Raw genomic sequence first — 26,113 nt, forward strand, 5'->3', positions numbered from 1 at the left:
CGACAGAGGATGAGATGGTTGAATGGCATCACTGACTCAATGGACATGAGTTTGAGTAAACTCCGGGAGTTGGTAATGGACAGGGAGGCCTGACGTGCTGTAGTCCATGGGGTCGCAAAGAGTCGGATACGACTGAGCGCCTGAACTGAACTGAGTTGGACTTAATGAGTCAATGACTAGTAAGCACTCAAATGTTAACCATTATTATTATCTCCATTTTTTTTTAAGAAACTGTCAAAACTATAAATATTGACCTTTGAAAATTTTAAATTGGTATAAAAGTTAATTAAAAATAAAATGAACAGCCAAACTACACAAAATCTATTACATTTTAAAACCAAAAAATATCAATTTTTTAAAAATAAAACTTAGCTGTAAAATAATGCCAAAGCAAAGTAAATGTGAGAAGAAGAATGAAAACTCACAATGGTAGGAAGTTTGTTATAATCTGGTTTGTTCCCCAAAAACCAATGGGTAAGTTTTCACTCTACAATCTATACAAAAAAATTTCTCATGAAAACTTCAGTTAAACTAAATCTGGAAAAATGTAACAAACTAGAAATGTTTTACTGTGCTATATATTAAGTTGTTGAAGGGATTAACAGACTAATATATGCTCTAGAAAATATTTTCTCAATCAAAATTGAATGTCACTCTAATTGTGATTTAAATATCTATAGTCACAAAGATAGGATGAAAATGTCATGACTGGATCAAAACAATGGGTAAAGCTACCTAGAAATAAAGCTACACACAGCATTATTAATCTTGTAAACCAACAGCTGCAAAGGGACACTACATTGACCATACATCACACTGTAATATAACAGCAATAAATCATTTACTATTCGATACATTATAGACAAATCAAGATATATAAATGAATGCATTTTCAAATTCTATTTTCAATTTTATTCTGTTCCTGCTTCTCATGTCTTTCAAATGTATGTATGCTGTAGTGATAGAGTTCTGGCCTTAAAAGCTGTAGAACCAATTCAGATTAAACTAAAATATTAAGAAATTTCATTATGAAATTATATCAACTTTACTATCTTAGCACAGCAATGTAAGTATCTATACTACAGTCAGACTTAGTATTCTCATTTGATGTATATGGCATTTAGTGTTTGTAGATACATTAGAGTACGTTAGAGTTAGCAAGGGGCTTAGAAATAGTGTTTTTTAATGAAAACATCTTCATTTTTCCCAAGACATAAGAATTTGCCAAATTAAATAAAGCTAGTGCTCTAATCTCTACAACTCTTGTTTATTTGATCATTATATATGGCCTTTGCAGGATGTCCAAATACAGGCCTCCCCTGTTTTCGTTCAGAAACTCAGATTCCAGCGTTTCGATTTATGGCTAGGCTTCTCCTCTGGATCTGGGGTAATTATACAAAAGAGCATTCCCGGGTATCACGTGCTCAGCAAGGTTAGCAAAGCAAATCCCTTCAGCAAATCATGGGTGAATCACTCGCTGGCCACAGCAAATGCAAACGCTTGTCAGCTTTCCACCTCGTCAGTTTCCTGGGCAGGTCCTATAAGGCTGGACTCCTGAGCGACTGTCTTCTCTCTCCCCACCTCCCCTGAGAAAGGAAAATAACTCAAGCAAACGAATCCCTGACTGCCACATGAAGAGAAGCTTTCTGAAGTGGAGAAATACCCATTTAGAATGAACTCATGGAAAACCCTACTTAAAATGCAGTGCTCTTTGTGTCAACAAAAAGTCTACTTGGGCAGGATAAATAGGTGAAGCCATGAATTTCCAGTCTCCCGATGCCAGACTAAATCCCACTTCTTCAAAAAGACCCTGTTATTGCTCTGTCACCCTCTTAGAACTTTGTATTTGCTTTGGATCATTATAATAACTCCTCTATGGGCGGAGAAGACCAGCCAGGGTTTAAGTAAAGCCGTGACCACACTTAGTCTAGACAGTATCATCTTCACTAAAATACATGAATAAAAAGTAGCTTCTTGGAGCATAAGGCTCTAGCTTAGGGCTTAAAGGAAAAAAAAAAAAACCAAAGGTACAGACACAAGAAAAAAAAGGTTATTTCTATGGAAAAACACATTGTTCAAAGAACACGACAAAGTATATGCAAAAGGAGAGACGAGTTTCATTTTGAACTGGAGGTATTTTCATAAACATAATTTCAGAGAAATAAGTATAAGATTCTATAAACCAGAGACGTCCCTTTATTTCCAGACAACTCCAAATGAAAATCAGAAATATTAAATAAGTGAAATCCCTGTGCACTTAAACTGACCTCCAGGGCACAGGTAAACCTGTAGTACAAAGAAAAAAAAAAAAACACCTATGTATAGAGGGTTGATTGCCATCTAAAACACTTTATTTCCCATTGAATGCTATGTGTACTGGGATTGAGATAAAATACAAAATGCCAACTGAATTTCAGACAAACAGGGAATACTTTTGTTAGTGTAAGTATGCCTGTGCAATTATTTTTATTTGCTAAATTTGGCAACTTTCATCTCTACACTTATCATAAGTGTAGGTGTCCACATCTCCGGGCAATGACCTTTCAAGTCCTAAAACATGCATGTCACTACAGAGCCCTTCTTACTTTATACAAATTGTTAATTTGCACACACAGAAATAGCCCTTTCCTTATAGCTTAGTAACCATTCAAACTCATTTACTTCATAATCAATTTAATGTGAATCTGATTAAGTACAGTCAACTCAAAAAATGAATCATATAGTGCAAGATGCAGGGAATAAAATTATAAGCACAATGTCTTAAAATCAAACAAGCTTCCCCTCCCACAAAAGCTGAACAGGGGTTATTTCCATATCTAAGCAACGTAATAATTGCAGTATGGGGAAGTAACAACACTTAATTCAATTCAGAGTGTACAGAATACCTAATAGAAGTCATTCCTTTTCTGGGTCCACATGGAGAACATGAATAACATCACCCAAGATGTTACCCCTCTAACCCCTTCATCATAAAGTTTCCTGATTTTGCCTGATGAGACATCAGCACTCCCACAGCACTTTTCATATTTTATTTACCAAATTATATTGTCTTTATTTAAATTATATATTATGAGCTCCTAAATAATAAGGGTTCCTTGAGAACAGAATCCATATTTTCATTGACCTCTGCATCCCTGCTGCTACTGCTGCTGCTAAGTCGCTTCAGTCGTGTCCGACTCTGCGACCCCAGAGACAGCAGCCCATCAGTCTCCCCCGTCCCTGGGATTCTCCAGGCAAGAACACTGGAGTGGGTTGCCATTTCTTTCTCCAATGCATGAAAGTGGAAAGTGAAAGTGAAGTTGCTCAGTCGTGTCCAACTCTTAGCGACCCCATGGACTGCAGCCTTCCAGGCTCCTCCATCCATGGGATTTTCCAGGCAAGAGTACTGGAGTAGGGTGCCATTGCCTTCTCCGGCATCCCTACTACTTAACAAAGGCCCAAGTAGACATTTCATATACGTTTATTAACAAAATAAACTATTATTTACAAGCTTATACTAGAACTTAACCTAAAGAAATGTCATGGACAGGCAGGATGTGGAACTGCCTAATGATAACTATCTTTTAACAAATATTCTTTTCAATGAGACTCAGTATTAAATTCCATTAAATTTCAAGCAATGGGCTTCTCTGGTGGCTCAGACGGTAAGGCAGTGCAGGAGACCCAGGTTCCATCCCTGGGTGGGGAAGATCCTTTGGAGAAGTGAATGGCAACCCATTCCGTATTCTTGCCTAGAGAATCCCATGAACAGAGGATCCTGGCAGAGGTCCATGGAGTCACAAAGAGTAGGACAGGACTGAGTGACTAATACTTTCACTTTCAAGCAACACAGGTGTGATTCTATTGTTACTAGGGAACCTATAAAACTCCACCCAGAAAAAAAGATATGGTTCATTTATTCATTCAATAAATATCTAGACTTTTCCAAGTGCTAGGCCCTGTTCCAGAGATGGGAAATAAGATAAAGCCTTGCGATCACTGAATTCCCATAACAATATTCCAGAAACAGATGAAGCAGCAGTGAGAGATTAGAAGAAGAGATAAGTATCTTTTCCTTTCTAGGTGGACAGTCATGGGACCCAGACTAAAGGAATCGGAAGTGGTCACACATTAAGTTGGGGAACAGCAATAAGGACTCATGACCCTGTCCACTTGCCATTTCTTTCATTTATGTCAGACACGGTCTTTCATTGTGGATCAGAAAAAAATAGAACAGGGCCCTAAACAATGCACAGTGGCCAGCTGTGCCCTGAGCATGACAGGTCCACCGGAAGGAGCTGATGACCCTTCTTAAGAGAAGTTGACAAAATGGCCTGTTCTATTTAAAAACTCATTTTAATAGTCAACACTATTTAACTATTTAATCTGGAGATATCCAGAGGGTTACCAGGCAAAACTGTCATTTCTTCTGGGGCTAGCAGGACTTTTCATACATAGAGCCTGAGGCTCAACAAATAAGATGCAGGCAACCCTGAAGTACAGATGTATCTTTGGAAAAGCAAAGGCCACTTAGAATAAAATTTACAGTCTGTTATTAGAGCTAACAGCTGCTAAACCTTATAACAATATCCTTATGCCATGTCTTAGAAATGAAGCACCATCACAGCCACCAAATCCAGTATTGTATGTACGCTGGTGTATAGATGAGAGGGGAACCTCAGAGAGAAGAGGGAAATGGCAGGGCGGGGATAAGGGCAGAAAATACACATGCAGACAAGACCTAATGGTAATGACAATAACAGTGTTGTACATTAGCCAGATCCTGTGCTAAGTGTTCTTTATAGAAATTCTCATTCTAGTGCTCATGGTCACTTAATTACAGAAAGGCCCTACTATCCCTATGTTAGTTAATTCTGAAACTGAGGCTCAGAGTTCAGTCATTTTCTCAAGGCCATGAAACTAAAAAGTGAGGAGTGGGGATTCAAATTCTAAACTCTGGCCTATTTTATTCCAAAACAAAGCTCTCAAGCCCCAAGCAACAGTGATTCCCAGGGGCTACCACAATTCCTTCAGGAAACCTTTGCATCTTTTATGACCTTTAAGGATAAGGACAAATGACTGGGTAACCTTCATTCTGGACTGACAGGCGTCTCAGCCAGATGCGGTCTGAATCACTCTCATCAAACCTAAAATAAGACAGAGCTTCATGTTCTGCCTGCTGTGTCCACACCTCAGAAGGAACTCTGTTAGGTTCATGCGGTATTTTTGTTTTCTGTTTCTGTTTTAAAAGTTTCTTATGAGTAAAAATATTTGAATGGATTTGGGCAACAAAAGGGTACAAAGAGCTGGTATTTGAAAGTTGTTTTTGTGTTTGACCGGGCCCAGGATTTGGGGTCTGGGCAGCGCTGTGGGGCTTCCGCGGGGACTCTCTCCTGACCACACCCATGGTGCCAACCAGCCTGTGGCTGACCCAACAACGGAGGCTCTCATGAATGGCCTCCCAGGCCCTTCCTCAAAGGGGCCTTAACAGAGACGCCACAGGGACCTGAGGAGACTCAGGGTAGCTCTGGTTCCTCTTCAGGGCAACAGGATATGCAGTACGTCACCTGTGGCCAGGGAATAAGAGGCTCCTGTGTCCAGTCCCTTCCCTGACAGGACTAACTGGGAAACCTTCCCTTCTTGCTGCACAGTTCTCTACTGCAGAGTCGTGTTTTAAAAATTCATTTCTTTGAGCCTCTCCCCTATAGGCGTACCATCCCCTTTAATGGGGCAGAGTACACCTAAAGCTAATTACTCTAAAGCTGATATGAAAAAAAATCATAATTCCTTGCTTTTACATCAATTCTAGCTCTGTGTTTTCCAATAGAAAATTCTACATGGCCGATCCACAGGAGGTATGCCCTTATCATTTGAATGTGTATTTCTAAGTAGAACTCTAAATTACCTTGGAAATCAAATCAGCCACCTCCATCCTGCAGAAAGTGACCTGCCCAGAATCACCCAGACAGTTAATAACAAGAGTCAGGATTAGATTCCAGAGGCATCCTGCCTCAATGAATGTAAGTGGGGAAACACATACACACACAGGAAAATATAAACAATAAAAACCAAGATAAACGAGAAACTAATACAATGCTCTCCTTAATAAAGCAAACAGGAGGGTAATATGTGTAAAAACTACATGATGTGCTAGTAATTCAGTTTCCAATGACTCTTGTTAACACTTCATTTCAGAGATCACCAGTTGTTTATAATAAAGCCAAATTCAAGAGGACCCTTTCTGTGGGTTCCAGGTACCTTTATAGCCACACTGTTTACACCTAACCCTGGGTAGCCACATAAATACATGCTGATGTTCACAAGCAAGAAAATGATGGAAAGCGTGGGTGGAAATGAATAAGCTGGAGGCCTCGGCAGGGGGAACAGCACCTAACTGGGAGTGAGCCCACTTCTTGGTTTGAGCCACCAGCTAACACAGACTTCAATTTCTCAATTAACTTGGGGGCTTCAGTCTCTTTATTTGTAAGATTAGGAAGTTGGATAGTGTGATTTTTTTAAAGACATAGTGTGATTTTTGTTTTCAGCTCTGCTGCTGCTGCTAAGTCGCTTCAGTTGTGTCCGACTCTGTGCGACCCCATAGGCGGCAGCCCACCAGGCTCCCCCATTCCTGGGATTCTCCAGGCAAGAACACTGGAGTGGGTTGCCATTTCCTTCTCCAATGCATGAACGTGAAAAGTGAAAGTGAAGTCACTCAGTCTTAATTCTAAATCTGGACAGTCCTTGCTATATTAAAAAAAAAAAAGGAGAAGTTGTTCTCTACTATCCTTACACAGTGGAACAAGGCCAATGTCAAGCTCTACATTTAAAAAGCCAAAAGAAAACCTAAAAGGAATATAAACAAACAGAAAGCACGGTCTGGAAAGAGGGCCACCGTAGTCTGGCTTGACCAGACTAGTCTCGGTTTCTGCCTGTTGTCCTGGTGTCCCAGTTAGTGCCTCTTCTCACTACCAAAAGGGTCACAGTTTGGACGATAAATTATATGGTTATCCCTACAAGGAACTGGTATTCTTTATCTCAGGGACTCCTGCAGTGCCTCTGAGCACCTAAAGGCTGAAACTCCTTAGTATGTTATGCTGACTCTGAGTCAAAAATCTATCCAGCATACCCACCACATGGTAATCACACCCAACTACTTCCAGTTCCCCAGAGGGGAGTTTTTGCTGAGCTTCTTCTCGACCCCCACCTTATAGGAAGACAAACTCCTCCACATACATCAAGATTGAACTCAACACTGCCTCCTCTGGGAGCCCTCCTTTCCCTCCACTCTGCCCAGACATCAACTAGCATGTGGGCCCTACTGCTTTTGCAACTCTTTCTTAGCCTCCTCTAATACACTGTAAGCTCAGTAAAGAATGGATTATAAAAGCAAAAATAAACAAGTAGGATTACATCAAACTAAAAAGGAGGACTACATTAAACTAAAATGCTTCTGCACAGCAAAGGAAACCATCAACAATACAAAAAGACAACCTACTGAATGGTAGAGAGAAAAAGAAAGAAAGTGAAGTTGCTCAGTCACGTCCGACTCTTAGCGACCCCGGGGACTGTAGCCTTCCAGGCTCCTCCATCCATGGGATTCTCCAGGCAAGAATACTGGAGTGGGTTGCCATTTCCTTCTCCAGGGGATCTTTGTGATCCAGGGATCGAACCTGGGTCTCCTGCATTACAGGTAGACACTTAACCCTCTGAGGCACCAGGGATGAAAACATTTTACTGAATGGTAGAAGATACTTGCAAATGATAAATCTGATAAGGAGTGAATACCTAAAATATATAAAAAATACCCACACAACTCAACAACAACAAAGTCTGATTTAAAAATGGGCAGAGGAGCTGAACAGACATTCTTCCAGAAGACAGATAGTCAACAGACACATGAAAAGATGTTCAGATCACTAATTATTAGAGAAATGCAAATCAAAACCACAATAAGATATTACCTCTTGCCTGTTAGAATGACTATTATCAAAAAGAAAGAAAGAACAAGTATTGGAGAAGATGTGGAGAAAAGGGAACCCTCTTACACTGTTGGTGGGAATGGAAATTGGTACAGTCACTATGAAAAACAGTGTGGAGATTCCTCAAAAAATTAGAAGTATAATACCATATGATGCAGTTATCCAACTCTGGGGTGTTTATCCAAAGAATAAAAAGACACTAATATAAATACCTGTGGTGGATTCATTTTGATATTTGGCAAAACTAATACAATTATGTAAAGTTTAAAAATAAAATAAAATTGGAGAAAAAACCAAAAAAAAAAAAAAAAGATATATGTACCTCTATGTTCAATACAACATTATTTACATAGCAAGATATGAAAACAATCCAAGTGCCCATCAACAGATGACTGGATAAAGAAGATGTAGTATCAGACACAATGGAATACTCAGTTCAGTTCACTTCAGTCGCTCAGTCGTGTCCGACTCTTTGTGACCCCATGAATCGCAGCACGCCAGGCCTCCCTGTCCATCACCAACTCCCGGAGTTCACTCAGACTCACGTCCATAGAGTCAGTGATGCCATCCAGCCATCTCATCTTCTGTCGTCCCCTTCTCCTCCTGCCCCCAATCCCTCCCAGCATCAGGGTCTTTTCCAGTGAGTCAACTCTTCACATGAGGTGGCCAAAGTATTGGAGTTTCTCAGCTTTAGCATCATTCCTTCCAAAGAAATCCCAGGGCTGATTTCCTTCAGAATGGACTAGTTGGATCTCCTTGCAGTCCAAGGGACTCTCAAGAGTCTTCTCCAACACCACAGTTCAAAAGCATCAATTCTTCCGCACTCAGCTTTGTTCACAGTCCAACTCTCGCATCCATACATGACCACGGGAAAAACCATAGCCTTGACTAGATGGACCTTTGCTGGCAAAGTAATGTCTCTGCTTTTGAATATGCTATCTAGGTTGGTCATAACTTTCCTTCCAAGGAGTTAAGCATCTTTTAATTTCATGGCTGCAGTCACCATCTGTAGTGATTTTGGAGCCCAGAAAAATAAAGTCTGACACTGTTTCCAATGTTTCCCCATCTATTTCCCATGAAGTGATGGGACCAGATGCCATGATCTTCGTTTTCTGAATGTTGAGCTTTAAGCCAACTTTTTCACTCTCCACTTTCACTTTCATCAGGAGGCTTTTTAAGTTCCTCTTCACTTTCTGCCATAAGGGTGGTGTCATCTGCATATCTAAGGTTATTGATATTTCTCCCAGCAATCTTGATTCCAGCTTGTGCTTCTTCCAGCCCAGCGTTTCTCATGATGTACTCTGCATGTAAGTTAAATAAGCAGGTGACAATATACCACCTTGACGTACTCCTTTTCCTATTTGGAACCAGTCTGTTGTTCCGTGTCCAGTTCTAACTTTTGCTTCCTGGCCTGCATACAGGTTTCTCAAGAGGCAGGTCAGGTGGTCTGGTATTCCCATCTCTTTCAGAATTTTCCTACTCAGCTATAAAAAAGATGAAATTTTGTCATTTACAACTTGGATGGACCTTTGAGTGTATTATTCTAAGTGGAGTAAGCCAGAGAAAGACAAATATATGATTTCATTTATTGTGGAATTAAAGTAATGGTTACCAGAGGGGAAGGAGTAGGGAGGAGGGTGAAATGGATGAGAGAGATCAACAGTATGGTGATAGATGGAAACTAAAAGTTTGGTAGTGAGCATGCTGTAGAAATATACTGTTGTACACATGAAACTTACATAATATTATAAACCAATGTTGTCTCAATTTTTAAAAAATGGTGTTTACCTTATTCATCTTTTTATCCCTTAGTACGTATTTAACAACTCAACAATATGTTTGTTGAATTAAATTGAACACAGAAGTACATGATGATTTGCTTATAAGGTATTTGCTGAACTATCTTTCATCACAGTAACAAGAAAACAATGGGCTCTCCCTGGTGTAAGGGACAGGGTACATCAGTAATAAGCAGTCGTCTAGCTTCAGTGGTGATCATTTCAAGCCAGAAGGGATCCAACTAGAAAAACAGTGTCTCTCTCTTCTTCCCCAAAGAGACAGGCTCCACCTGGATTTATTTTGCTTTATGTTCCTCACTCTCTCCCACGATTACAATGCAAAAACCTCCACACCATAACCATTATTTTCTCTTTCCAAATCCTGGTTTCCCTCTTCTCTAATTATCCCCAACAGACGTGTCTCCATCACAAAGAACAGAGCAAGAAAGGCAAGGACTTATAACTCCAGATAGACTGTGGTCAAATAAGGAAGAACTTGACTGCCATTCTGAATCAACTGTGGAACAGACTCAAAAGGAATTTCTGGTAAAATGTCAAGGGGGGAGAATTCAAGCCTGGGGAAAGGATAACATGACCTCATGCTAGGACAATGAACCTTCAAGTTAACTACACCTTGAACTAAACACTCCCTCAATCAGAAGTAGTCAGCGCCTGGCGCTCCAACACCAAACAATGAAAAAGAGCCTATGAGATGAGAGTCGTAAGCATCATCATTAGAAGGAAAAGGAGGAAAGGCATGCTCCCTGAAAGCTTTCTTCTACCCAGGAAATAGAGCACAGGCAACTAGGCAGTATCAACAGAAACAAACGGGATTACAATGTTTCGATTTACCAGCACAGTGCTGCTCAAGCTTTGTATCTCCATCTAGCATGTTCCAGTAGTTGTTGGTAATACAGAGGCAGGAATAGAATGGAGGTGAAAAACACGTGGGCTCTGGAAACAGACTGCCTGAAAATATCCTAGTCCCTGTACTTAACGAGCTGTGTGACCTTGGGCAAATTACCTAATGTCCCTGTGCCTCAGTTTTCAAATCTGGAAAATGAAGCTAACAAATAAGATAATGGTACCAGGAAAACTCTCAGGGATGCTCTTTACAAAAAGTCATTTCTAAGGCACAGTATAGCTTGGCACCTGATTTAAATGCTCTATGTGTTTTACAAATAAAACTATTAAGATCCAATACTCACTCAAGAGCAGCTTATACACAACCCTGTGCTTCAAAACTGCTCCTGGTATTGCCATCATAAATCTCAAAGACCCTTTTATTTTATGTTGACTCCTAGAAATTTGACTTGTCGACCAACAAATTCTTTTAACTGAAGGATAAATAACCAATAAACATTGGTTTATTGAACTGAATAAGTCTAAAAGCCAGAGGTCACTCTGACATGGTGAAATACAAACCAAAGGTTTGACACAGTTAAATCAAACCAGTCATCACCAGAATAAATGAATAAGGTAAGCATTATTTATTGAGCAGCCACTGTGGTCACTTTCCTAGCTGTAGTAAATATTTGATGGGAAGGCATAAATTGTGACAGGGATGTAACCAGTCTTGGCTTCTGCCACACGACTGAACAAATGGCATCAACTTAGTACATTCACTCTGGCTTCTTCTGGTCCTCAGTTTTGAAGGCTCAGAAATTTGGTTTTGTCACCACATTCATTTATTCAACAGTTACTTGACAAGCACCTACTTTGCGCCAGATCCTACAAGAGGAAATGTGGAGAAAGTGGATAACACATCATTACAATCCCTGCCCAAAGTTGCAAAGTTGACAATTTGGCAGAGAAGACATATTAAAAACCCAAATGTGTACTACAAAAATACCTGATTGTCAATAACCTAATTTACAATGAGAAGAGCTTCAAGTAGACTAGAATTTTTGTTCCTACAGACCAACTCATCTCTTGGCAATCATGACTACATAAAATTCAAGCAGGGGAGTATGTTGTTGTGTGAATGGGATCCAGGCACCATATTGATAAAAACCCCAGAATGTTTAGGGTTATGAATTACCTATTCTCCCATTCTTGCCCCTTTTCTCCAGAAGTCTAAAGTCCACTTTTCAAATTTCTCCTTCTTCTACTACAATCCCATACATTATCTTGTCTCACCAAGTTTCTTCACCTATCACCCTGATTGACATTTTCCATGTTCTAAAACTTCCTCCATCATATACCTATAGAGATAGTGCCACTTATTTCAGAGGCAGCCACATATACTCAATCTTTGTAGAGTTCACCAGTTTAACCTTAGAGGGTAGCATGATATCTGTTACTTTCACATTAGGGGTTGGTGTGGTGGGGCAGAAGGGCCACTTAGGACCATTGTGCCCTGAAACTGCTGCTTCATAAATCCTCAAAGTAGTTCTCATTTAACCTGCAAAATCACCCCATCAGGCCCAAAAGTTAACTTTATATGAATCATTGAGCATATTACACACTGGAAAATGCTAGGCATTATACAAAGGTCAAAATTAAAGCAAGAACTTGGCAGGTTCATAGTCCAAGTTCAGGAATTATTTTCTGTTGGTCGTTCTATGAACTATGAGCAGTACTTGAGATAATAGTAGAAAAAGTGTATGCATATGAAAAGTTTCAACCAACACTCAGATCAGCAGTAAACGAATACCTGAGTCAATACAGAAGTGAAATAGTTCATGTTATTTAATAATAATAATAATAAAAAAAAAACACCATCTATGGTAAATAAAGACAAGTTTCATCCCTACCATGGAGAATGTATATCTGAAGCACAGGAAAGCACAGGGCTTTTGTTGATAATTAAACATAGATGGAAACCATTTTTGTACTTCAATTGAACTTTATTTGATGGAAAAAGATAATTTCACATCTGAGGTGATGGGGGCCTCGGTAGGTCATGTGTACCACCGACATGTGCCAGTTAGTCATAGTGTCAGGCCTTTAGTTGTGTCGACAATCCCAAGACCTGGTCTTTATCCTGGGAGCCATAATTAGGGCTCTCTTTCCCATAGCTAAAATTAACGTAGCTCCCAGCGTTTCAGAGGATCCACATAATCCCAGGTTCCATCCACTCAACCCTGCTTTACAAACTGGAATAAAAGGCAATAGAGGAACTTGCCACTGAATTTTCATGGAGAAAGATGAAATGCTTAATATTTAAAAAAAAAAATTTAATGTGATGAAACAGCAACTTGAATACAGTCTATGGAGAAAATGTAATTACAGAGGGTAATTACTTAAAATGCTCAGTGGATGAACTTTTAAAATAGGCCCCCAAGTTCCAAAAGAAATATTCTGTGTGTTTCTTCTTCATAGACACATTTCCAGGAGTCAACACAAGGCCTGGAAGTTATGAGGTGTTCTTTAACTCTTTTCTGAAAACATAAATGAATAAATATATTCCTCTGGATCACTAACCATGAATTTTTCATCCAGGAAAAATAATAGTTATTTAAAGACAAAAATTATTCCAGTATACATCACATAAAAGAATAAAACCTTGTTTTTCACCTTGAAAGATGAATTAACTTTCACCACTAAAAACAGGCTCAATGGACATGAGTTTGAGCAGACCCTGGGAGATAGATAGTGAAGGACAGGGAAGCCTGGCATGCTGCAGTTCATGGGGTTGCAAAGAGTCGGACATGACTTAGCAACTAAACAACAATTAAAAACAGACAATTAATGGGAAAAAAATAAGTTTTCATAAAGGTGACTGTCACAGATGGCATTAATTCTAAACAATTTTGTGCAATAAATATATAAAAATCTTGGTATAATTACCTATATGCATGCAGTAGCAATGACTGAATGTGAAAGATGTTTTATTAGGAAATAGACTCATAAAAATGACTATATATGAAAGAATATTCATAAGAGACTAAAAATACTTTCTGGGAATCTGTAATAAACAGACGATGGACAAAAGTTCCATAATTTGGGCTGTAATAAAACCTTTCAAAAGCAGGTGTTTGTCAATACTCGATAGCCAAACCTGTCAATAAGATCTTCCCCATCATCATCATTTGTATCACATCACTAAGACATTACTTCCCTGAGACCAATTCTGTAATTCTAGGAAGACTGGGATGCTGACTTTACCATAAACATTTGCTATAAAGATGCCTTGTCCCCTTGTAATTCCTGCATGGAATGCTCACACTCATGCATGTTCACACTGTTGTTTTATCACTACCGTGAACTGATCTGGTTTGTTTACGGTAACTCACCAAGCACAATGACCACGGTCTTCAGAAGACTCATCATGGTGTCCCGATTCCGTCGGGGTCCAGAACTATGCCGAGACATCCTCATAGTCCTCTGGCGAACATAGCCAAAGATATGAGCATACAGAACCACCATGACAACAAAGGTCACCAAGTTGAAAATGGCCCAGAAGACCAAGTAAGAGTCGCTGTAGAGGGGCGCCATGTTGGAGCAATTTTCAATATCACAGATGCAGTTCCAGCCCACACTGGGGATAGCCCCCATAACAATGGCCATGGTCCAGATGACCACAATCACCACCACCACTCGCCGATTGCTCATCCGCGTGTGGAGCTGCATACGGAAAACTGTAATGTGCCTCTCAATTGCAATGGCCAGGAGGTTGGCCACGGAAGCCGTCAGGCTGGTGTCAATGAGGCCCTGACGCAGGAGCCACGTGCTGACAGTCAGTCTCCGAGTATTGGGCCCTGTGTTGAACATTAGGTAGAAGTAGGCCAACCCAGCAAAGAAGTCCGCAGCAGCCAGATTCGCCATAAGGTAATAAATAGGAAAGTGGAAGCGGCGGTTGACATAGATCGCCACCATGACCAGGAGGTTGGCCAACATGATGAAGATACAGACGGTGATTCCAAGCCCCATCACCAGCTTGCTGACTGTGTTCCATTCTGTGGCAAGATACTTTCCACTCCGGTTATAAAAGAAGGCGATGGACTCATTGTAGAAGCACTGCGGCTCATTCATGGCTGTGAACTAAAAGAGAAAGGAAGAAAGATGAGAAAAAGCGAAAAACCACAGATCCAAATCTAAAGATGTATAGATAAAGCAAGGGTTCTATGGTAAATGTGGCCCCCAAAAAGCCATAAGCAAAGAATCTGAAAATCTGACTCTGTGTAATGTTCTATGATTATGCTGAAACCCCAAGATTTCTTACAGTTTTACTGTCCTCAAGATTAAAGAGAGTTGGAGTTAAATAAATGACAAGGTCTGTGCTTGGTGGTTGCACATCATTGAAGTCTACTAGAAAAGCCACACGACCCAGAAATCGTGCTTAAAATACATGAGACAGATGAGAATTTTGCAAGAGTGTTGCAACTGGAATATTTATCATAGTGCAGTCTATTTTGACCTGTTATTTAGGGAATCTGTAAACACAGTTGGTTTACAGATAGGGTATTATTGCCCTATTACTCTGCATTTCTGTTCTCACATAGCATGTTCAATCTGTGTCAGGCATCTTGTAACGTCAAGTCCCCACAGGAACTATCAGTGCCAACACTTCAAAGAGGTCACTATGCATCAAAGCTTCTTTGCCCAAAGCCAGCGTTTGCTGTTCAACATTCCTGTGGTCAGCACTGTCTATCCCCACAACTACTTACCCCAGAATAGCATTCATCAATGCATCTATGTTTGAGAACTTTTTTCTTTTTGGAGGACATAAGAAATATATTACCTAGTGTAACCTTCAAAGAGCAGTTGCTATTTGGACACTTTTCTAAAGTATATCTTTTAAAATGATAATGAGTGATTCAGTTCAGTTCAGTTGCTCAGTTGTGTCTGACTCTTTGTGACCCCATGAACCACAACACGCCAGGCCTCCCTGTCCATCACCAACTCCTGGAGTCCACCCAAACCCATGCCATTGTGTCGTTGATGCCATCCAACCATCTCATCCTCCGTCATCCCCTTCTCCTCCTGCGCTCAATCTTTCCCACCATCAGGGTCTTTTCAAATGAGTCAGGTCTTCGCATCAGGTGGCCAAAGTATTGGAGTTTCAGCTTCAACATCAGTCCTTCCAATGAACACCCAGGACTGATGTCCTAATGTTTTATTATGTGTTTTCTTATTTTTAACATCCTCAATTGGAATATATTTCCTTATTAACTACTTCAACTCTTAATTGAATCCAAAAAGGATTGAGGAGGTTTATAACAGAATGATATAGGCAGTCAATAAAACTATTACAATAAAATTAGAGAGTAAGAAGTAACATGAAGGAGAAACTAGAAAATTACACACCAAATCAACTTACCTAAAGACTTAAGTGTACCTGTGACTCCTAAAATTGGAGAATAATTTTTGAAGACAGCTCACAACCAACCTTTTTATCTTGCAATGCATTTGATAAATAATCTAGCAAATACAAATTTTTTAAAGCAAATATAGTTTTAACCACTAGTTTTGATCAAATATTCTACTGAATATCTGTGGATTGTGCATAAATGTTTACCAATCACAGAAACCTCCAAAAAAGTGAGATTCTTCTTGAAGGGTTAGTCTCTTGACTTGTCCAGACATCTAGGGTCTCTTTCCTCATTTATACTCAATAGACTTTAGATCATGCTTCTATAATCATCACTTACTATGCTGTATAATTATTTAGCACCTTGTTTCTTAAAAAGATGACACTCCACAGGGAGAGTGGGGACCTTGCCTTACACATCGTGGTATTTCATGTACCTTCCACAGAGAACCCTTCATTGGGGATCTGAGAATTTATGTTTCATTCCACTTCAAATCTTGCCATTACTCTGGGTAACTCATCTAATTTTCTAGCTTCTCAGTTTCTTGATCTCATCACTCATGCCCTTCTATTCCTATAACTCAGCTGCCCACTCCCCTGGTCACACCCTGAACTTTGTAATTGTTCAAAACCGTCTCCCTTTGGAAATAATCAATTGATACATTCAATATTCTTTACATTTGGATTACTCTTCCCATTCTTCCCAATTTATACATTCTAGTCCCTCACTTCCCATTCTTCCCAATTTCTCATTTGATCCCCAATACAGCAGTTTTTTGAAGCCATCTATTTCCTTAAGCATGCTACTTTTCCCCAGTGTATTACGTATCTTCCCCCTTTCTTTATCCATCTCAGGTTCCATAGTATATCATTTCAACCACTGTTTTTGCTAACACAGGAACATATTCTCTTCTTGAAGACTCTGAGGTCAGGTTTCCTTCAGAATTTAAACATTTTCTGGTTTTGTTTTTGCTTTTGGCCACCAAGATGTCGGATCTTAGTCCCCCAACCAAAGATGGAACCCCCACCCGCTGCAGTGGAAGCAGAGAGTCTCAGTCACTGGATTGCCAGGGAAGTTCCCCCGAATTTGCTGGTTTTAATCACAGTTATAGAGGACATAATCCTTATCTGATATAACAGCCCCATCAAAATTTGGGGCAGCACTCCATAATGATACACATTAATTTCTAAAATAAAACATGAATGTTGAGCTGTGTGCTTAGTCATTCAGCCATGTCCGACTCTTTGAGACCCCCTGGACTGTAGCCTGCAAGGCCTCTCTCCATGGAATTTTCCAGGCAAGAATATTGGACTGGGTTGCCATTTCTTACTCCAGGGGATCTTCCCAACACAGGGATCGAACCACATCTCTTGTGTCTCCTGCATTGGCAGGCGAATTCTTTACCACTTGTGCCACCTTAGAAGCCCTAAAATATGAGTATATACGCTAAATTTGATAAATAAAGGTTATAAGTAGCCTCATATTGATTCATTCAGAGCAAATTTTGCCATTTATTTAAGAAAAAAAATCTTCCATTTTCAGACCTTCTTTTTTTTTATTTTTATTTTTTTATTTTTTATTTTTTACAGGCATGTGTGAAAGCGCCAGGGTTTGCAAGGGACAGGATGGACCCTCCAAACACGGGGAAAGGCTTTCGGCGATTCCTCTCCCTGCACTATCAATGACCAGGGCACAGGCAGCCCACGGTCACTTTCGAATGCAGGGGGCAGACCTTCTTGAATTTTACAATTTCAAATTAGGAAGCAAGACCTTTATCTTTTAATCGACTTGCTCCACTGTACTTCTGTAACCATTTCTTAGAATAACATCAGTCTTGGATGAATACAACTGGTTCCTGTAATGGTAAAGAACCCACCTGACATTGCAGGAAACAAGAGATGCGGGTTCGATTCCTGGGTCGGGAAGATCCCCTGGAGAAGGACATGGCAACCCACTCCAGTATTCTTGCCTGGAGAATCCCATGAACAGAGGAGCCTGGTGGACTCCTGGTGGTCCATGGGGTTGCAAAGAGTCAGACATGACTGAGCAACTGACACTACTCCATACTTATGCCAAAGCTTCTGAGAAATGTTAGAGGAAATCTGAAACGCCTGGCGGGCTTCCCAGATAGCTTAGTTGGTAAAGAATCCACCTGCAATGCAAGAGACCCCGGTTCAGTTCCTGGGTTGGGAAGATCCGCTGCAGAATGGATAGGCTACCCACTCCAGTATTCTTGGGCTTCCCTTGTGGCTCAGGTGGTAAAGAATCAGCCTCAGTTGAGACTTTAATGCCATAAGAAATCTGATTTTCTCCCTAATTATTATTCTGTGTCTTCTTCACAGTAACTATTTTAAACTTATCTATTATTCTCTTTTGAGTCCCACCTTCCATCTCTCCTCAGCAGTTGCCAAAAGGGGAAACTTATTGGAACTCTTACCTTTAAAATTACTACTCAAGAATCTCTCCTTCCTTCTCCTTCTGTTACAATGGAAAAGGCATACCCTTTGTCTCCAAGTGTTCTGAATCCCATCCATCCCTACTATTTCCAGAACCTTGTTCTACAAACTGCTTCCTTTCTCTTCTTCAGATCTTCAGTTCTCCCCCTCACTCATTCTTCTCTCCCATGAATCTTTCCTATCTATAATCAAGCTAGTTTAATCTCTACCAAAGACAGAAAGAAAGCCTTACAATAACTTCATGTTCACTTCCAGGTTTGATGATTCCTTCCCCTTCATGGCCAATTGCTCTCTTCTGTGTCTCACTGGACACACACTGGTTTCTCAATTACCTGTCATATGGCTTCTCCTCCTACCCCTCCATGAAAACCACTCTAGCCAATCCTTGAGTTTCACATAACTTCCCAAAGTCAACACCAATCTGGTGGCTGGTCCAGTGGAAACTTTTCAGTCCTCACCACACTAACCCCTCAGAGCATTAGACACATGACTGGAAGCCTCTTTTTAATAAAATCCTCTTTCTTTGACTCTCGTGACATCATATTCTCCTGGGCGCTGATCTCTTTCTTGGGCTGGTCCTCCACAGTCATTTCCAAGACTCCCAATCCTCTGTGCAATGTTACTATTTCTACCCTACATTCTCCTTTAACACACTTGTACTAATTTTTCAAAAATGTCCTCCAAGATTTCAGTTATGTTATATATCTCAAATATTCCCACACCCAGTCATTCAGTCGTGTCCAACTCTTTGTGACGCCAAGGACTGGAGCCTGCCAGGCTCCTCTATCCATGGCGTTTTCAGGCAGGAATACCGGAATGGGCTGCCATTTCCTTCTCCAGGGGATATCCTGACCCAGGGATCAAACCAACATTTCCTGCATCTCCTGGATTGGCAGGCTGATTCTTTACCCCTCACCCACCTGAGGAGCCCAAATATTCCCATACCTATACATTTAACCCCTATTTCTTTCCTGTGCTTTAAGCAAATATCAAATTGTCCACCATTATCTCTGACTATCACATACTCTCTGTGTTCAAAACCAAGCTCAGACTTAAAATCTTCCCCAGCTTGTTCCTCCTGTGGTCTCTATTGCCAAGGCTGCTGCTGCTGCTAAGTCGCTTCAGTGGTGTCCAACTCTGTGCGACCCCATAGACGGCAGCCCGCCAGGCTCCGCAGTCCCTGGGATTCTCCAGGCAAGAACACTGGAGTGGGTTGCCATTTCCTTCTCCAATGCATGCATGCATGCTAAGTCGCTTCAGTCGTGTCTGACTCTGTGCGACCCTATGCTAGAGACCTCTAGCTTTCCAGTGGCCTGAGTGCTAAACCTGGGAAATTCCTTTTTCTCTCATCCTCATCATTCAATCAGTAACCACATCCTATAAATTCTTCCCCAGTATCTGTTCTCTTGCCTGGAGAATCCCAGGGACGAGGAGCCTGGTAGGTTGCCATCTATGGGGTCGCACAGAGTCGGACACGACTGAAGCAACTTAGCAGCAGCAGCAGCAGTGTCTGTTCAACCTGTTTACTATTCCACCCTCACAGCCACCAGCAATACTACTGTGCCGGTTTCCCAGGTGTTCTTTCTCCCTAGCACTAATCTCTTCTCTAGTGATCTTTCTAAAAGACAAAATTGCTCACACTGTTCCTCTGCTGAAAGTGTTTCAGTGGCTTACAAGAGCACATAAGTTAAAGATCTAAACTCTTCAACCATTTTATCAGACCTCTCGCCTCAACTCAAGTTATTAATGACTTCAAGCTCTCTGCTTCACCTGTTTAACGTACTGTAATCTCTTTCACCTCTGGTTCTCAGCATCACTGAGAACGGAAGTTTTCTGCATCAGCATCCAGAGCGCTTTTAAAACACAGCTTGATGGCCACATCCCAAGAATTTCTGATTTAGCAGAGCTGAGATGGGGCCCAGGTGATACTGATGCTGCTAGTCTAAGGACCACTCTGTGAGTACCACTGGCCTAGAACAATCTTTCCCCCAGTTTCACTTATACTCATTCTTCATGTACCAGTTGAATACTATTCTTTCTAGTTGTTCTCCCAAGATCTTCCCACATCTCGGCAAGGTGCTTCCTCCACAGTTCCCTGCGTTACACCTATAACAACACACAATGTACAATAACTGCTTATCTATTGACATCTCCCCACACTGGACTAAATATCATGAGGGCAGAGGGTCTAGCTTTCTTGTTAATTGTTGTATAGCATCCAACTATCATACTAGATGCTAAATACATATTGATTGCTTTAATAAACTAAAGCTAATTTCAAAAATGTTTACATTTCAAGAATTTCTGCAAAGGATATTTTTTAAAATGTAAATATAAATGTTGTATTTCACAGCATTCACATTTCTGAATGCCAACTGCCAACAAAGTCAAGCAGTGTTATATACAGCTTCATTGCTTTTCCCACATAGAAAAACTGTATCATTAATAATTACAATATAAAGTATAAATTGTCTTTTTAAGCCACAGTACACTAAGATAAATAAAACTGACAAATTTCCTCTAAAGGCATCCAGTGTTTACTTAGCAATGGCATGTGACCTGGTTTTATGCCATCTCTTATCTCTTATAAAAACTGAGTAGTGATATCATAAAAAGCATACCATATTTAATGACATAAGTTACATGATTTGTTTGAACCTTGGTTTTATCATCTGTTAAATCAGAAAATTGGACTAGATTATACATAAGGTCTATTTCAGATTTTAAATTCGATTCCAAGAATATTCTGGATAAGAATTCAATATTTTAATAAAATCACCAGCTAAATATTAAGGCAATAGAAAATATACCAGGAATTAAAAATAACAAAGGTCAATAACTCCTGTGGAGAAGGAGATGACAACCCACTCCAGTACTCTTGCCTGGAGAATCTCATGAACAGAAGAGCCTGGAGGGCTACAATACATAGGGTCGTAAAGAACTGGATATGACTGAAGCAGCTTAGCAAGATAATGCCAGAGGAAAAAATTGGAATTTTAGCTAGATTTAGTACAATAGAACTGAATTGAAAGAAGCATTAAATCTTTTCTCCTATCATCTACAAAAATCAGCAGATCTAGAGAATAAGCAAAAGAGACTTTGGTAGCATCTTCAACGGTATTCAGAAAGGTAGTGTGAAAGTACTTCTTTACTTTTTCAGGACCTGATGGATTTAAGCAGAAATGCACATCAAGCTCTGGGAGTATCCAATTCAACTATGCCTGGGTGGACTATAAGCCATTAAGGTAGTCATGGTTACAAGGATAAAGCAAACAGGAAAAAAATTAGCAAACACAATGGGGAGAAAGCAACTCAGAGGAGATGGCCATATGACACAGAATGCCTCCCCTTGAAGCAGATATATGAAAAAAAAAAAAAAGGTGGGGGGTGGTGGGCAGAGGGAGAAGGGGTTAAATGCCAGGATTTGTATTTCTAATTTGTATTCTCAAAGTGCTTTGTTAGGATACAAGCACTGAAAATAGAGAAAGTCATTGTAAAGACAGAAAATAAATATTCCAGAAAAAACTCCATAGAAATTATATTAGCTTCCTATTACTAACATAACAAATTGCCACAAATTTAGTAGCTTCAAGAGACAAATTTATTATCTTATAGTCCTGGAGGTCAGAAAGTCCAAAGTGGGTCTCACTGGGCTAAATCAAGGTGTTGGCAGGACTGTGTTCCTTTCCAGAGGCTCTAGAGAATTTTTTCATGTCTTTTCCAATTTGGAGAGATGGCCCACATTCCTTGTCTCCTGGCCCCATTCCAGCTTCAAAGCCAATAATGACCAATCAAGTCAAGCCCTTTTCACACTGACATTATTCTAACACTGACACTTCTTTCTCGATCTTCCACATTTAAAGATTCTTGTCCACTCAGATAGCCTAGGATAATCTCCCCAACACAAAATATGGAACTTCATCACATATGAAAAGTCCCCTTTGCCATGTAAAGTAGCATATTCACTGGTTCCGGGATTAAGTACACAGTGAACATCATCAGAACTCCATCAGTGTGGCCACCAAAGGAATGAAAAGCCATTTCTGAATTAAAAGCAGTAATGCAGGCACTGAAATGAAGTATAAAAATTTCAGAAAACTGAAATGACAAGCAGAAAACATACTTAGGAAAGTTACTCAGTGCTCAGAGAAGATCTGAGATAAGATAAAAGGAAAGAAGGCACATACAGGAAAAAATTCCTAACGTAACTACTCTTCCAGCTAAGACTAGGACAAAGCTCAAGTAACACAGCTTGACGTATATGAAAAGTTACTGCTTAAAAAGAAAGACCTCAAGTTACTGATGCAAGTTTACATAAACTACAAAGGAATTAATTAAAATCAACTAAAATTCAGATATAGCTAGGTTAGATTTTGGAATTTCAGGGTTAAAATTCTAAATTCTAAAAATATAAAAAGTAAACAAAAAGCAAACAAATACTGAGAGAAAGAGAGAAAATACAGTATTTCCAAACCTCAGCTGTAGAATTTCAAAGGACAGAATACAACCAATCAAAATCTCCATTATTTCAACTGTACTTCAATTTGGAAAAAATGTCTCCATTACATGGAGACAGTGTTTGAGATACATAAAATTCTATAACCACCTATACTTAAATTCTCATAAGGGGATAATAAAGAACAGTCCCGAGGTGTGGGAGCTCAGAACGATCAACATACACATTTCCTTCCTAAAGAAAATATAAATGCAAGTAAGCCATGAAAAAAGTAAAAATAAAAACCACAATAGAATAAAAAGACTAGCAGCGAGCATTGAAAATATACAAAAGATAACTGAGTCTAAGTAACTGTTCTTCATATGGTTATAAAACAAAGCAAACATCAAAAATGACTTGAATGTGTATTTATTGTAAAAACAATAATAATCTGGAATTAAAATCATTGTATTGATAATAAAAGAGAAAACATTTAACACTAAAATGTCAATAAATATACATGTATATACAGTGGGCACATAAGAAAGATTGTGGTTCATAATGAGTGTTTTCATAATAAAAATGACAGCACTGCCCCCAAAATCCTTGCATTGATAAGACTTAAAAATGGGGCAAGAGAAGTATGTAAATATCTGTTTTATTACTTAGGCACAAATCAAAGCATACTATTTAAGTTGTAACAATAATTTTCAAAAATAAGTTTAAACATGATTCAAAAACCACCAAATTGAGTAGTTAACATACTAAAAATAAGATGACTACTTTTCATATTACTGGAGAAAACAGAGAAAAATACGGGGGAGGGGGAACAAACTATGTGAAGAATGACAATTTTGTGAAATTTAAATATTTGTGAAATTTATACAGATAAAACTATAAATGATTTCCCTTTCTTCTTTTGAAAAGTAATGTGTTGCAAGAATTTAGGGGAAAACAAGAATATAATCAAACAAAACTCAAATACTTTTTAAAGTCCATTATTCCAAAATCTCAATCACTATAATTAGAAATTCTCTGTAGTGAGTTACAGAATTCCACCCTGCCCAAGAAACAAAGACATAAATAAAACAGAGTGATTCCAAAAATAAACTGCCCTCAACGCTAAAAAGAGAAGTCCACATTCATGCCCTTTTCACATCTACCAATTACATCATAGGATGATGGGGCTGGGGGAGGAGGCCTCACTGGCTACTCTACAGAACAGATGTTCCAAATCTCAGAAATTTACCTCACCTTATCATGTGATCTCAAAAGAAGTCATAACAAATCTGCCAAGCCTGAACTCTAAAGAGGCACAGAGGGTGTTCATCTTCATTACATACTTCATTTGTTCATTGGCACATTCACAGACATTACTGGAACGCCAGGTACAGGCAAAGCACTGCACTGAGCTATGCCTTCCAGGGGTACCAAAAGGATACACCTGGGTGCCTGCTGGGGGGGCCACTCCCGTTCCATCCAGTGTGGTCTTTAATCTCTTGAAAGACAGCTACATCTTCATTAGCCAAGTGAAGGGAATGCTTAGCTCGCAGACTTACCAGCTCACAGACCAGTAATTAAGTCTATATGATTTAGTAAGTATTTAGATAAGAATGTAAATATGCACTCTGACAGACTAAAAGGAGATTTTAATCTATGCAGAATAAAGGACCAGTAATAAGACCTAAATCAAGCCAGTTTGGGTTCCCACTTCTGCTAAAGTAAAACAATGGAGTGGGTGAGGACTTCTTCCTGATTCTGATGCTCACCAGCTAATCTGGTCTACAGTAAGTCTCACAACATCTCTAAGTGTCGATTTCTCATTTGTAAAATAAGACATCTCTAGTGAAAGTGTTAGTTGCTCTGTCGTGTCCTACTCTTTGCGACTGCATGGACTGTAGCCCACCAGGCTCCTCTGTTCATGGGATTCTCCAGGCAAGAATACTGGAAGGGGTAGCCGTTTCTTTCTCCAGGGGATCTTCCCAACCCAGGGATCAAACCCAGTTTTCCCACATTGCAGGTGGATTCCTTACTGTCTGAGCCACCAGGGAACCATGAATACTGGAGTGGGTAGCCTATCCCTACTCCAGGTATCATCCTGACCCAGGAATCAAACCAGGGTCTCCTGCATTGCAGGCAGATTCTTTACCAGCTGAGCTACCAGGGAATTCAATTCTAGTTCTTAAAGCTAAAATACTCAGACTTTCCACACATTTCCTACCTCATTCCATTCTACCCACAAAAAAGATTGAAAAGAGACAGCACAGAATTTAATAAATGTCATTAAGTCTCTAATTACAATAAAAATATTTCTCACACTTTTTAGAGCCTCAAATGAGAAACAATAAAAAGAAAAAAAGGAATGATCCACCACTAGAATCAGAAAACAGGCCACAAAATAATGCTGATGCAAACCAAAAATGTTTAAGTTAGAAACTCATATTCCAAGTAGTTGAAGAACATGCAATTACTAGATCTTTTTAAAAGTTTATCTGAAAAAGTACCTAAAATACTACTTCTTATATAGTAACAATGTATGCGAATATGATGTACCGACATATAAAAAAGAAAACTATGGAAAACAAACAGTAAATCAATGAAAACACTTGTGTATCTGTTATTCCCTGTTACAGGCTGCATGAGTGACATCATATTAGCTGAATTTTCAGAGAGAATTTTGAGTCAGGCCCAAGGGGAAGAAATGGAAAAAAACAAACAGACTAAAAACCAAACAAACACTAAGACATGCTAGAGAAAAATATAAGTAGTGTTTTAGATGCGCTGCTGAGCTCCAAGGGAACAGCAGACGGAGGTGACAGGATGCCCTGGTAGCAGACTGTCAACATTATGGAGACACGGCATTAAACATTACTGGGAAAAAGAAGATGAGCCCTTGGCCTTAACTGAGGCAGTGACTTAGAACTGAGATCAAGAGCCAAGCTAGGAGTCTTGAAGATCTCCCTATCGGTAAAAGAATGAACCAGAAAACATAATCTACACAGGGGCACTGGGGAAAACAAGTAAGTTTGTCTCATTTAGGCTCCTGGTTGGGAAATAAATAAATTAAAAGACTCCCTTCAGAAATTAAGACCCCAAGCCTATAAATCACACACAGATGGGATCTGAAGTTAGACCTGTTGCCAAGTGTGAGAAGCCACAGAAGGAGAAATTAACAAAAGCCACAGCCCTTTAGCTTGTGATATCTCCGCCCCACATCCATGTGCCTGGC

At 39.7% G+C, this 26,113-nt stretch overlaps 1 protein-coding gene and 1 non-coding gene across 5 annotated transcripts in view; both read right to left on the reverse strand.

The window, feature by feature from the left end:
* The window catches only part of LPAR1 (lysophosphatidic acid receptor 1), a 163,904-nt gene that overhangs the window by 50,223 nt on the left and 87,568 nt on the right, over positions 1–26,113 (reverse strand). For all 4 annotated transcript variants that reach the window (XM_019966710.2, XM_019966711.2, XM_019966713.2 and 1 more), the window contains exon 3: positions 13,975–14,722. In XM_019966710.2, coding sequence (XP_019822269.2) covers positions 13,975–14,722 — 748 coding nt within the window. The remainder of the gene's footprint in view (positions 1–13,974; positions 14,723–26,113) is intronic.
* Positions 17,586–17,718, reverse strand: LOC139184697 (small nucleolar RNA SNORA71). The gene has a single exon (XR_011568264.1). It is a non-coding gene; the product is annotated as a small nucleolar RNA SNORA71 (small nucleolar RNA).

This window comes from Bos indicus, chromosome 8, assembly GCF_029378745.1.
Source record: "Bos indicus isolate NIAB-ARS_2022 breed Sahiwal x Tharparkar chromosome 8, NIAB-ARS_B.indTharparkar_mat_pri_1.0, whole genome shotgun sequence".
NCBI lineage: Eukaryota > Metazoa > Chordata > Mammalia > Artiodactyla > Bovidae > Bos > Bos indicus.